Source organism: Drosophila bipectinata, chromosome 2R (assembly GCF_030179905.1).
Source record: "Drosophila bipectinata strain 14024-0381.07 chromosome 2R, DbipHiC1v2, whole genome shotgun sequence".
NCBI lineage: Eukaryota > Metazoa > Arthropoda > Insecta > Diptera > Drosophilidae > Drosophila > Drosophila bipectinata.
The window spans coordinates 4,494,307-4,509,377 of record NC_091737.1 but is presented as its reverse complement, the minus strand read 5'-3'; the positions used below and the strand labels follow the sequence as shown (position 1 = coordinate 4,509,377).

General features: G+C 39.5%; 1 protein-coding gene across 3 annotated transcripts in view; it reads left to right on the top strand.

The window, feature by feature from the left end:
- The window catches only part of LOC108133741 (dipeptidyl peptidase 4), a 225,790-nt gene that overhangs the window by 45,529 nt on the left and 165,190 nt on the right, over positions 1-15,071 (top strand). For 2 of the 3 annotated variants that reach the window (XM_070278426.1, XM_070278427.1), the window contains 2 exons: positions 7,932-8,223; positions 8,302-8,434. In XM_070278426.1, coding sequence (XP_070134527.1) covers positions 7,932-8,223; positions 8,302-8,434 — 425 coding nt within the window. Of the gene's footprint in view, positions 1-7,931; positions 8,224-8,276; positions 8,435-15,071 lie in introns of those variants that run through there. The other variant, XM_070278428.1, reaches the window with a different exon arrangement.

The following is a 15,071-nucleotide window of genomic DNA, read 5'->3' as shown; positions in this document are numbered from 1 at the left end:
GTCAGCTCTGTTTTTGGTATGGATTCTAGCGCCTCCTTTAACACCAATTTTAAGTATCATAAAATCAACATCGAGGGTAGCCTAGATGGATAGTGCGTGGTCCTTATTTATGGGGTCCTGGGTTCGATTTCATTAGCGGGCGGTTGTTTTAACTTTGATAAAGTTTTAGTTTTATGATTATTTTTATATTTACTTTTATTTTTTTATTATTATTTTTTTTTAATTGCATTATATTACAGTTGTTGTAAAAATAAGTGACGGGCGTGTCGGATGCCAAAATACCGGAAGAACTTTCTTGAAATTTTATTAGCGGGACATAATGAAGAATAAAACAATTTTACAATTGTAAAATTAAAGAAAAATATTACAATTTAAGAAAAAAAAAATAATAATATTTATAAGGATTTGAACACAGAAAAATTACACATAGAGTAACTACTCTATGCATTATGCTACCATCCGGTCTCGATCTGCGGCGATCAAAATACTATTTGTTCTACCAACTACCACATCGGCGCATCGAAAAAAGAAACGAGAAATTGGAATTGAAATTTGGAAGCCAAAACCTTTTTACGCCGTCGCACTATAGGCCGGATGACCACTTTTTCTGGCCAAAAACCCATTTTTCGAAAGTTCTTATAATTAAGATTTTATGATGTCATTATATTAGTATAATATCAGACTTCAATATTACGTAACAGAAATTTTGACAGAGCCACGCTCCTTTAAGTTATCGGCTTTCAAAAACAGCTGTTCGGAGTGTCGTGATCACGTGTGCTTGTTATCGGAAAAAAGAGTCCATTTAAAGCTAATAAAAAAGGCACTAAACTTAGTAATTTATAAAAATGTTGTTATGGCATCGAAAGGGAGTGATTTGTACTATATGTTTTCGATTCTCAAATGTTGGTTTGTTTGGGATTGTCCCTGTAATTGAGTGTTTTTAACAGAGCTTTTGTGTGTGTTAATCAATAACAAAAACTAATGTTTAGTTAGAGATTTAAACGGTCTTTGAGCTAGTTTGACCTTAATATTTATACTGGGTTGAAGGTAATTCAATTCTTGTTCATATGAATGTAATATTAAAGTGCCCTTTTGCGCACTTTCTGCGTAATTCACTTTTTAACGTTGCAACCTCAGGCTTGCCAACATGGAGTTTTTCGATGTTTGGAGATCTGCTGCGACCAAATGTGCGAAAGAGAATGCAATATTGGCTAGATACAAAGTTTCTATAGCTGGTTCTGTATTTGAAGCCGAGAAAAAGCAGTCGAAGCTAAAGTTTAAAGGACGTATTCCACAGATCATTATATATATCAGACCCTACAATATCATCGGTTAACCTAGCCAACCGTATCAAACAACAAAACAGATAGCTTCTTCCAAAAGAAGTATTAGAATAGCTCCACAGTCCCTTAAGGAGCGCTGATGATCAGTATCAGTAAAATATTGAAGACGATCCACTTGAGTTCAGGGAAATGGAACTTGAGACCGAAGAAGATGTTGATTAGGTGAGCATGTGAAACAGTTTAGATTATATTTTACCTTTCAGGCCTTTTTAATAATAATTACTTTTAACGGTTTGGGCGTAGCAATTGTAGAAAACATGTCCATAGTTCCTGCCAGAAAGTGTCGGTGACACGCCTTTTTTTTAATACCTAAGCTTATGAAAAACCAAAATAAAAAAACCAGACCTTAATATTATTGTTTGTTTTTAAGTTATATTTTTTTGCTATCTACTTTTATATAACTTTGGAAGACATAAAATCTAGTTCAGCCCAGAGGAGGCGGTGCCACGCCTATTTTCTCAAAATATGTTCCTTAGCTTACTAAGAACCCAAATCAAAAAACAGAACCCAAATATTTTGTTTCGTTTAGAAGTTATTAATTTTGGCCAGAAAAAGTGGTCATCCGGCCTATAGTGCGTCGTGCGAGCAGTCACACATACATACAAAGGCTCACATTGTAGTTGACGGATACATGTAAAGAGTTCTAAAAATAGAATCGAATGCATGTGCGTTCCCCCCTCACCAACAAGCTTCACGCAAAAAGTTGACCGTTTTGGGCCCTGATGTCCCATCTATGTACTTTATAATCTTTGCTATTAGCTAGACCCTGTAGCTGTTTTTATTGTATCTTGACGGTGAATCGTTCCCATAAACCTCAGTGAGCGTCCATTGTTGAGAGCGAGAAGGCGATGGAACGAGCGGGCTCCATTTTTTGTTAAATTTGAAATCTATTTATATTATATTTTTATTCTTTTAATGTATTTTCCTAAATTTATAATCCAATAATAAAGAATACAAAATTTTAAAATCACCTTAACATCGCCTCAGTTCGTATTGAAATCCGCTGTAAAAATGTCTATAAGTGCGAGTTCTACGGCATCTTGGCAGGCCGCGTCGTGGAACCCGCTCTCAAATGTTTTCACTTTTTGCGTCGTGGAACCCGCTTTTAAAATAAAAACATTAATTTGGGGTCCTGGGGTCCTGGCTCCTTAATGTTGGGGTCCTGGGTTCGATTTCGTTAGTGGACGGTTGTTTTATTTTTTAAGAAGTTTTATGATTATTTTTATGTTTACTTTTACTTATTTTATTTTTTTTTGTCTATTATTTGTATTTTTTATTATTTTTTTTTATTTTTTCCTATTTACTTTATTATTATTATTTTTATTGCATTCTATTACAATTGTTGTAATTTTAAATTGTGTCGGATGACAAAATGACGGACGGACTCCCTTGAAGTTTTATTAGCCGAACATAAGGCTTAATTTGTTTTCTTTAATACTACAATTAAAGAAAAAAAAAAAGATTAAAGAAAGAAAAAGTTCAAACTCCATAAAAAGATTTGAACACAAAAAAATTGCACATAGAGTAACTACTCTTTGCATTACGCTGCCATCCTGTTTTGATCTGCAGCGATTAAAAATACTATTTGTTCTACTAACTACCACATCGGCGCATTGAACACAGAAACGAGAAATTGAAATTTGGAAGCCAAAACGTCGTGGAAGCAGTCACACATACATACAAAGGCTCACATTTTTGTTGAGGGATATATGTAAAGAGTTCTAAAAATAGAATCGTATGCATGTGTGTTCCCCCCTCACCAACAAGCTCGAAAAAAAAAGTTGACCGTTTTGGGCCCTGAGGTCCCATCTATGTACTTTATAATCTTTGCTATAATTTTGTAAATAGATCGAATATTTAAATATCCTTTTGCAATTGAATTTATCCTTCTACACAAATTACTGATTACATTTAAAGAAAAACAAATTTTTAAATATAAAATAAAAAAAAGATACATTTGTTTAACACAGCCCTTTTATAATTACATAATAAGTAATATTCTGTCATACATATTAAGTAATAATATTATGTTATATAAGTTACATAACTACTTGTCAATCTCGTGACACATTTTGTTAGTATATTGAACATATAGCAAGTTGTGAAATATTATATTTTTCCATTATATATAGTATTGAAAAAATATTGAAATCCTACATTTGGTGTCGAATCAATATGGGATCAATACTATATATAATGGATAAATATAAAATTTCACAAGCTGCTAAATGTTCAATTTACTAACAAATACTGCAAATACTCAATACTCTTGATATATGTTCACTTCAGAAAGGGTGTTTGGTTTTGATCAAATGTGTGCAAAGCTGTGAAGGGGACATATTCGACTCTATAACGTGCATATACTCATGAATATGAGCACTCCTTTAGTCGATATAAGCAGGTGCGTCTGTTCCTCTATTAATTTCTACGCAAACTAGTCTTTTAATTTTGCACATCATTATTTTTTTGCACGTAGTATATAACTGGCCTTCCCCAGTTGATTGAATATGTCGTATTTTTATCTTATATATGAAATTTCAGAGGGGGCGGCCGACTGTAACTGCCATATCACTGAACAATCAGTAATTACCACTGGTTGCGCTAGCTGATGCTTTTACCGCGGAAAACATCTTGCCGCAGTAAAAGAATGGACCACTAAGAGAAAACACCGCTACCGCTACACCGACTCGTCTCCTTCATGAATGCAGAAGTCCATACTCTCGCTTGGGTCCTACAAGGGACGTCACACCAGCTTAGCGCAACGAGCTTGGCGGCCTCGTATACCTCGCCGAGTTCCGCCGAGTTCCGAGATTGATTATCGAACATGGCAGGATGTTGTACAACGCACCTTCTAAGTCTAAAAAAGCAATAAATGCGTATTGCTTGTCGCTAAGAGCCTTTTCGACGAACGTAGTGATCTCGTGGAGTGCCGTCTCCATGAATCGGCCCTTCCTATACGCATACTGTGATCCCAAAATATCATCCCGAATAACAGGATTATAGGTCTGAAGTCCTTAGGGGTGCAGTGCAATGGTTTTCCTGCTTTGTGTATAAACACAACCCAAAACCAAGTCGCGGGCACGATGCCTATTCTGAAAATTGCTGAGAAAGCTTTCCTAATCCATGGCATCAGATTGGATCCGGCGTTGATTAGTTTTGCCGGGAAAATGCCACCTGGGCCGGGGGATTTGAAGGGCTTGAAGATGTTTATCGTTGAGATACGATTTATCGCTGATCCCCAGTTAAGATACCTTTACTCGATAGGTATTTGAGTTTGATTTGGAGGGAGGGGCTGTCCCCCTGTATCTGCGAATCCGGGGTTGTTTTTTCCTGAGAACATCCTGGGAAATGTGCATTTGTGAGAGCCTCTAGGGTATCTTTAATGGACAGTTACCAACCGAAATTTTAATGTATTCTACATTTGGTGCCGTTTTTACGAGGATCTTCCTGAGTCGGGAGGCCGATAACTGCTGAATTTTCGTGCAGAACTTGGTCCAGGCTCTTTACCCTACGCAGTTCTTTGTTGTACTGTTTAGGTGCGCTTTGTACGCTTCTCAGGCTACCTCTGTGTTTGCCTTACTTTACTTTAAAGGTTTGGCTTTACTTTAAAGGAAAACACAAGCTTAAAGGCCCTTTTACTTGCTTTTCTAGGATTGCGTCCTGTTAGTCGAGAGACGTTCTCGAAATTTATCACTAATTCTATCCATAGATGGTCCGAAAAAGAGTGCTTCTTTGGACTCCCCATCCTATCACAAGAACAATCCTATCTGCTAGGGAGTCGGAGTAGAGAGTAATGTCAAGTTCTTTCCTTCTATTCTTGACTATGAAGGTGGGTTCTGTAACCCTATTACCCACCAGAAGATTTGAGCCTAGGATAAAATTGAAAATTGACTCACCCCTCTCGTTCGTGTCAGTGCTTCCCCACTGATGATAATGGGCGTTGGCATCACATCTTATGATCAGGTCGATGTTTTGCTTTCCGCTGTCTTTCACCAGCGGCTTAAGTAGCGGGTGCGGGGAAGGGCATACTGGACCATAAACGCCGAGCCCACCCTTAAAGATCCCTTTGGGCTCTTTATTTCTGCGGGTACGTTGTCTTCATTGCTGAAATCAGGCTCGCATTTTACCTGTTGTATCGGCTTTACAGAGCCCATACTCCGACGCCCGCAGCCCAAGAATCCTGTCTTCAAGCATCCATGGTTCCTAAATGAGGGCCACATCAGCTCCACTCTCGGCTAGGTGGAGTATGAGGAGTATTATCTGCAAGACTGTCAGAGAAATTCTTGAGATTCTTCACCACAGTAACTTCTGCCTCCGTCTTGATTATCAGCAGAGAGTCCTCTTCCATCCCGACGCCTCTAAGTGCCCTTGCCAAGTCGCTATCCTCTGAGATGTACCCTTCCACGATGTCCCCCTGCTCATCCGACATTCCTTCCGGGTGTTCCTCTTTGGTTCGGTCCTCGACGTCTGGCTCTTGTCCGTCTGCCTCCAGTTCGATACCTCCTGTTTGGTTCGATTAGCGATTTAGCGATTCTCCAGTGCTCCGTGGGAAGCGCCAGATTGCTCATTCTCAGCATTGCCAGGATAGTTTAAGGGTCGGCTGGCTTTTCTGTGAGCAGTACTCGCGCCCTCGGCTTGGGATGTACGCCCAGTCAACCACCACCAGCTTTGCCGCGGGTTAGATCTCTCTAAGCGGTGCTACCATTCGCTTGAAAGTCTCACCGATTGCGCGTCTTGGCCGGCAATTACCTTGACGCTACCCGGATACACCGTCTTCGCATTCTGATGGGGGTCCTCCGCTCTGTAGCATCTCACCCATGAAGCACCCATGCAACTCGTTTACCACTGGTCGCCAGAGGTACTTGGGGATGAGCCCATCTTTGAATCCCTTGTCCAGGACTCCAGTGATGGTTCTTCCCTTCTTTACCTCAGCGAACGACGGTTGGACGGCTGCGGCTGGACCTCCTTCTTCTTCACTTCGGAGGCTCCTCCTTTTTTTTATCTCTGTCTTTTCGCACCTTGCGCGATCTCTTTGGCAGGAATCGTTCCCAGCTTGCTTCTTAGGTTCCAACCTCACTCCTGCCTTTGCCAGTTGAAAGCCGGGCAGTATCTCCCTTGCCCACCTTATGATCTCGGCCTGGTCTGGGTTGTCTTCTGCCGATGGGTCCGCCCTCATCAGGATGAAGGCTGCTCTTCTCATGTCTTTGTAGGAGCCTTTCCGCCCCGTCGAGTGAGAAGCTACCGGACCAGGGTTCACCTTAGGGGCCCCGCTGGTTGGTATATAGGTTGACCCTGGGATCTTTCTCTCCACGCCGTTCGGTGGTCCCAGGGCTAGCCCCGCTTTAAAGGAAGATGCCTTGGCATCCTCCTCCGCACCGGCGCGTTCCGCCTCCGGATGTTGCCCCTCTGTAGGGAGCTTGTCCATTCCAGCAACTCCTTGGCTTTTAAGGGCCTTGGAGTTTGACGGGTCGTTGACGTTAGGGACTTACATACCTTCTCTGCTTTGGTTTGTATTTAAGATTTTATGTAGAATGCATGTTTTATACCCACGAATAGGCGGGAAAATAGTTTTGCAAGTCTTCGCAAAAACTCAAATAAATAAAAAATAACTCAAACTGTAAAAAAACATTCTACCGGTCATTAACGCTTAACAACGTAGATATTGATAATTCTTGGCCTGACAATTGATTATCGACTAACTTATAAACAACATTGTAATGAACTTCGGATTAATCTTAAAAATAGACTAAACACAATTTGTAAAATTAAATAAAAAAGTAATTTTAAGTGAATTAAATTTCTAACATCGAAGCGGAATTTTATATATCATTTCTCTCTAAAATAAGGTATTGTCTTCCTATATACGGCTATTGTGCGCTTTCCTACCTACAAAAAAAGGCGCCCCCATGACGCTGCATTGGTGTATTCCTTACTACCCTCATAATGTGCATTGCACTTTGCAGAAGCCGGATTCTCTGGATTCGAATCTGGATTCGCAAAATCCAGATTAGCTCAAACAACCCTATTCTCCTTAACGGCTAACAGCCTGCAAGAATCGAAGCAAGTACCTATCTTTATTAAATGATGCATACAGTTTAGCAAGAAGTGCAATACAGACAGAGCATATCTTTGGAATAAAATCAGTCCTTCGCCTCCGTAGAGACTAAGTCCTGGCAACATAGCTACCACTCTTCGTGATTATCAAGACTCTAATTCTATTGCATCCACTTTCAAGAAAACAGCTGTAAACAGACTTGGATCGATATTTGGACCCTACTTCTCAGTGCTAAAGCTGAAGTGGCAGCGTCAAAGCAATCCAATTTCCTCAAAACTCAAGGAAAAAAACCTGCTTTTCGAAATCAGCCCCTTCTGCATCCAAAATGTCAGTAATATTTATTAATTGACTTTCACTTAGTGTAGCGGTACTCTACTTTATATTAAAATATTTATTCACGATTGTAATTTATAGATTTTGAGTAGTGTCTTACAGGATTTCGTTCGTTCATATAATATTGAAATTATATTAAAAATGTAAAAGACCCTCAAATCTCAGAAATAAGCAACAATTCTAATTTTTGGTTTTTTTAGAAGAAATATTTGACACGCCGGAAGCTATTTGGTCTTCTTCTGATGGTACACATTTCATGTTTGCTACTTTCAATGATACTCTTGTTGGTTTGATGTCATATCCATGGCTTTCATCAGGAGCCTTATTTGGAAGCGGAATGGTTTCTGGAAGTTATTTTCCTGAAACGAAAAATGTTCGATATCCCACACCAGGAACCGTAAATCCAGAAGTACAGTTGAGGGCAGTTGACATTACAAACATAAAAAATATCCAGGAATTTCCCATTATACCGCCTGAATCTATTATTGGGCAGTAAGTATGCCAAATAAATATTTTGTCAATTTTTTAATCAAATGTTCCATAAGAACTTACATTTCTTTTTTATATTAGGGAATATTATCTCACATCAGCCGGCTGGGTATCAGATTCAAACGAAAAAGTTTCAGTAGTTTATATGGGACGTTCACAAAACTACAGTGTGATCGCAACATGCTCAAAAATGGATAATTGGAAATGTATAGAAGTAAGAAATATTATTAATCAAAAAATGTATTTTATGTATTTTGTATTGCTATATTCGCATATTGCCTGAATATTATTTTTATGTCATATTCGGATATGATCATTATCGCTACTTTATCAGTCTGCACTTTCTCGCGGGCATTTAGTTTCTGTGCATTTGATCAGCCACTGGCACCGACGTTCTTACATAAGTGGTTTTTATTATGTCGCGAGGTTGGTCACGGGATCTCCACGAGTTAAACCGCAACGGTTTTTTTCGGCAATACCGCAACATCTTGCCATCAGGTATTTTTCCTGGTGGACCCACATTTTTATAAGCAGGGGATACTTATTTAAAACGCTTAATATAACCCTTTTATAGCACCCTTTTTTTTTATTTAATTATATTTTATTAAGCACTCTTTTTATAAACCTCCTCCCACTTTTACCATACCTGAGAATCGCTTAAGTATTCGTTCACATTATGAATTATACATATGTATGTACGTTACACTAGTTCTTAATTAGCATAAAACGAAACAGATCTCAGACCGAAGAATTTAAAACAAATTTAGGTATCTTATAACTCAGGAACAATTCGAAATTGGTAACTTATAGCCAAGATAATCTTTCGTATCATGCAATGATACAGACGTGCATCGAGACTTCCTCGGCAAGAAGACCACGAGGGTAAGACAATGGAGCACCAAGTAAACAATAACCCATAACGGATTAACATTACGTTTTTAGAATGTTATTGTGCTATGTTATTAGTATAAAATAACGGAATTATTAATTATTATTAAATTAACACTAAGAATTATTAACCAATATTCGACTAATATCAATTCCACGTGAGTTCTTATTCCTTTCTTCCTTTTATCATTCTTTTATACTTTAACTCCTAACACAAAGTAGCAATACAGGTGCTACTTGGAATTCCGTAGACTGACTCAACCCATCTCTAATAATCCAATATCATATTAAAAACCATTGTAGATCTTATTTGCCCCTAACTCTTAATACCTAAAATCCCCTTTATCTTTAATGGATCGTAACAACTTTATGTAGGCAAAAGTAATATTTTTAAAATACATTTAAGATTTCTACATTACTTTATAATTACATCAAGCTTCAATGGTTCATATTGGCCATTATTATTGGCAAAGTGATTTCACAATATAAGTAATTTATATGCAGTCAATCTATATATGAATATAAAGCCTAGTAATCTGACGACAAAAATCCGCTTTCACACGTGTTACAGCGGTCCAACTTTAATAAAAAAAACCGTGTGAAAAAAGGAAGAAGAAGAAATTTGTGCCTCCTAGATTTGGCCGGTACTCTGACGACGAAAATGATGGCTATCAAATTGAATGGCATTGCCGGATCAAAAAAAGTAAACAGCTGATCTCGGGGTAAAAAAATAATTCATTTGATTTATTTTGACACCCAAAACATGGAGCGAAAATTGAAAAAAAAATATTAGAGAGAGAGAGAGAAAGAAAGAGAACAGCTGTTCAGTATTACCCTTTTCCTTAATTTTTTTGGTCACAATAGCTCGGTAGCCAAATAAAGAGAGATTTCGCTAGCACACGTGTAATAGCGGATTTTCGACCAGAGTACTAGGCTTAAAACAATGTCGTGTTTTTTTACACTACTGATAAATCAAGAACGGTAGAACAGAGTTGAGTGAAAATTGGTAGGGAGGTAGCTTTAAGCCAGGAGACGGACATAGGATACTTTTTATCCCGTTCGGCAGCGGGAATTATACTCCTCCGAAATGGCTTCACTTATAGTAACAAATAACAGTTAGCGTAACGTATCATAAATTTATGTGTGTGTCATATGCCCCTGAAATAGGGCCCTGCCGACCACTTATCTACAGTCAGCAAATCCAAGAAAACGCAATTGGGCCAATTTGAGTAGTCGAACGGTCAATTCTAGAGCCGCGGAGATAGAAAAGCACGAAGATCAGGAGAAGAAATTAAAGAAGATAATGAAAATGCGCATGTGAGCATGGAACGACAACTGCAACGAAAAGAAGCGCACAGATTCATATTTAGAAGAAGAATTAAACAACAATGCCAACAAGTTCATCAAGGATTTACATTAGGGCCATTTCTTCCACTAGCATTCTAGTACGAGCCTGATGTTGAATGTTCTGCTTATTCCAAAGTGATTATTAGTACTCTGAAAAAAGTGTACTTGTGTTGCTCATCAGAAAAAGTACAACTACCCGAAATTGAAACACCACCAAGGTGTGGTGCGCCGTTGCGCAGCATACTTCTCGGTACAGATCCAGATTCTACCCTGTTCCATGAAGTCAATTCGTACATTCAATTAATGCTTCCAAATGACATCGTTTTTTACTTATCACAGATATGAATCTGGAACAACAGTACGATACTGTGAAAATGAGAGGCATTGTTAGTCGCAATATTCCACTACTTATGACGAACAAAAAATTATTTACGACCGCATTATGCTCGCAGCATGCGGCAGGACAAGGAGGATTTTTTTGATGCACCATGTGGAATTTCGATTAAAAAAATGGCATCATTTTGGCTATTGCATCTTCTGACATTGCAGCAACTTTACTAGATGAAGGCAGAACAGCCCATTAAGCTGCCATTTAACATTCAAAATAATCCACATGCAGCGTGCGACATAAAAAAACAATCGTCTATGGGAATAGTGCTGAAACAATTTAAAATAATTATTTTGGATGGATTATTTTTTTTTTTACACTGGATTGGACATTTAGGGATATAAAAAACAATGATAAACTATTTGGCGGCTCTTTGTTACTCCTTTTAGGTGATTACAGACAAACTCTTCCCGTTATTCCACGTTCAACGTACGCAGATTAAATAAAGATTGCTTCTTCGGGATCCATCCTCCGAAATTTTCTCTAAACAGCTGTTAGATATTGGCGATGCGAAAGTTGCTGTACGTGAAAATACTGAAAACTGAAAATATAATAAAACATGGAAACATTTTCTAAACAAAATAAATGAAAAAAAAAAACATTTATGTAAATCTGGAAAATTAATTGATGATTATTAAGCCTGTTGCACAATGGCTTAAGACCCACGAAATGAGCCAGCAAAGTTTTTCCATTTTCCATTTTCCATTTTCCCAAGCAGGGGGTAACTTTCGATGGTAGTCCTGAACAGTGAGAAGACGTCACACCGTTCTGCGTATGTGCCAATGAATGTGGGATGAGGCTGTTTGTGTTTTCGGCTTGGAGTACACAATCGATGGTGCACTGGCGCCCTCAGCAGTGTAGAATGCGTCGCCAAAAGAGTGGAGCGATTTGCTCCAAAAACTACAATATCTTAGTGGACAGTCGTGTGAATTTCCAGAACAACGGGCTGCCGAATTCCTCATGACTGTGTTTTTCCAATTCATCATGAATAACTAAGAATTTGCCTGGCAAGCAATACACGAGGATGCAACTCTTCCAATTCCATGTATACAGTTGCAGCCTTCTTTTTCAAATAAAGTTCCCTTGTGGAAGCGTCTATAGCGCTAGCCCCAGCCCACTGCAATAACTTACACGGAGCTTGTGGCTAAATCTTGCGTAGACATATGTGCACCAAGTAAAAACGAGTGTTTAAGCACATGCAACTGCAACTACCGGTAGCGCGGATCATGTCGGGGTCATGAAATGTTAGTTGCCAAGCGCTTTCAACAGCCCCGAATTAGTAAATAAATAATAAACTTGGCAATTCCAGATATTACTCAAAACAATTTGGCTTCTATAGGACAGATATTGCTGAACAACTGCCTCTCAAAACTGGAGTACTGCTATTCGTTTAATTTGTCGAACAGTACTTTACTATATATATATATATACATCTATAAAAGCGTCAGGTAAAGAGAATGCCACAGTTTAAAATGTGGCCTAGTGAAATTTAATAATTTACTTCTCTAACGTATGGGAATGGCAAGAGCAAAGGTCCGTGGCCGGGAAAAGCACGGACGGCGACCCGCCAACGGAAAAGTGGCGTGATTTTGGAGGCAGGATTAACGGCAGGGACAGAATCTAGGAAGATTAACGGGCGCTTCAATCAGTATATAAGGAGGCCCATTGAAGCGAATCGGGACGAGTCTTTTTTGGAAGCTTGTAGCGTTGAGATGGAGGACCGCCTTTGTAGAGTCCAACAGCCCAAAGAGAGGAGATCGTAAAGAACGAGCTAGGAAAGGATCCGTTGCAGGACGGTCTCGTTCGGGCGAGACCGACAGACTCATAGAGAGCTAGAGCCAGAGCTTGGCGGTACCGGAGCCAAGAGTAGGAAGGAGTATAGACTGGACATAAACACGATCCGGAAGGCTATGCCAGAGCTGCTGCAGGGCAGGGCTTAAAGATAGACGAAGAGTGGCCAACTGGCGTAGTCCTGCAAAACAAGGATAGGCCGATTTGCGAACTCACGCCCAATTAGAGACCAATCCAGAACACCCCGGCAACCAGCCATGCGTCTCCCAACTCCGGACTCGCTAGCGCGTATTCGCGGTGTATCCCCGGTGTAGTAAGTGCGCGACGCACGGTCATCGATGGCAACTTCCAATCCTGGCACGCTTGCGCGTATTCGCGGTGTTCCCAGGTGTAGTAGGGGGCGAGAGAGCCACTGGCAACTCCCAATCCTGGCTTGGTAGCGCGTATGTGCGGTGATCCCAGGTATAGTGGGGGCGACAACCACAGCCAAATCCCAAACCTGGCACTGCGCGGTGTCCAGGTGTAGCGGGGGCGTCAGTCCGCAGCCAACTCCCGTTCTAGACCCGCTAGCGCGTATGCGCGGTGGATCCCTGGAGCATCGGAGGTGTGAAAGTCGGCGACCAACTCCCAATCCAGGCTCGCTAGCGCGTATGCACGGTGTTTCCCTGGTGTAGCGGAGCGGAACAGCGAAGCTTAGTCTTTGATCAGTCGCAGACGACCCAAGGGACTGTTCCGAAAGGTAGGAAGGCCCGCGTGTGGCCAGCGAAAGGGCGACGGTTAGGGGAATCTAAGGCAACGCAGCACGAGGAGTAGCAGCGGCGACGACGGAGCCGGGCGGAACCAGTAGGAGCAGGAAGAATACGGAATGGGACCAGTTATTGAAATCAAGATAATGTGTTTTGGGAAAAGCCTCTAAATAAAGAGTTTGTAAAGTTTTATGCTATTTGTATTATTTCTGGCTCGGGCAATCACGTCGAAATATATATTCGGTGGAACAGACCCACAAACTGTGGAAGGGAGCCGCGGCAAATTGTTGCGAGCGGGAAGCAGAAAAGCAACATTGTTTTGATAATATAATTTTTTATTGTTTTATAAATATTTAGACTATGGTAAATTTTAAGTTTTTTTGAGGTTATTTTCCCTACTGAGATTCAATAGTTTTATCTTAAAAATTAGTATTTCTGTCAGTAATGCTTTCGTTGTTGTACGCATTGCTTACAACACGGTTATTACCTCTAAAATTAATACGAAGCCCATTATTATAGGTGTGGTTATTATAGTTTTGTTTATAACCATTTTTTTTGGTAATACCCATTGTTTCGTTGGTTATTATTATTGAAGTAACTTCTTCCATATTTTCTATAAATTTCGATTTCAATAATCACCAAAGTTATTATTGTGGTAGGAATGTTCTCTTTGGTTTTGCAAAAATGAACTTGGAGTGCCTTGTATTCAGTACTGCATTGCACATTAGGAGGAAACGCTGTTTTTTTGGCATAAAATTTAAAGATACTGGGCTCAAATTTTGCATATCTCCTTGAATTATTTTCGTCGAATTTGGTTTTTGAAATTTAACCAAAGTTATGAACAACGGGCCATATTTTCATTTTTACTTACTTATTACATAAACTTTAATGTAATAAGATTTTAAGATAAAGAACTAAAACTTCAAACTTATTAAATTTAATTTTTTAAAATTTGATTTGGATTTTGATTTGAATGTAGAATTATTAAAAAAAAATATTGGTAAATTTTATTATTTATTTATTTATATTTATTTATTTACATTAAAATCAAAATTAAATCAAATCGGTAGATAAATAATTTTTTTTTTACTTTAAAAAGTGGCCAAAAGTGGCTTCAATACTGCAACTTCTGACCAGACACACTTCCAGCAAATCGGAGCGACGAATTTTGAGATGTCCCAAAACTATTCAAATATTTGAAATTTGCGCAAGTATGCGCAAAAAGTGTTAACTTTATTTCAATATTTATATAGAAAAACACATAGTTATTCTATAACACATTGTGGAGACTGTGAAAGAGGTCTATCGCCCTACTCCTCCCGCCCGTTATGCGCCCTCTCCATGGCTCTCAGCTCCTTCATCATTTGGTCACAAATACGGCTATGTCTTTCAATTCTCCGACGTCTGAAGCTTTTGAGGCGCAAAGCTGGTGGATGTTAAACCCTCCTTCAAGTTCTCCTTCAGGATAGGACGATCATGTTCGAGGCGCTAATAGTCGAAGAAGACGTGGAGTGGGTTCTCTGTGCCCCACCTGTCGCACGACGACAGCCGTCTTTACTGTCATCGCCGTGTTTCTAGCCATCACTGGCCGTTATAGTGCTGTCCTGTAGTATATTGGCCAGCTCCGTCTTCTCTCGAACCAGGTCTAGGATGGGTAACAGTCCTGCGATCGGTGCGTCGTCCTACGGTAG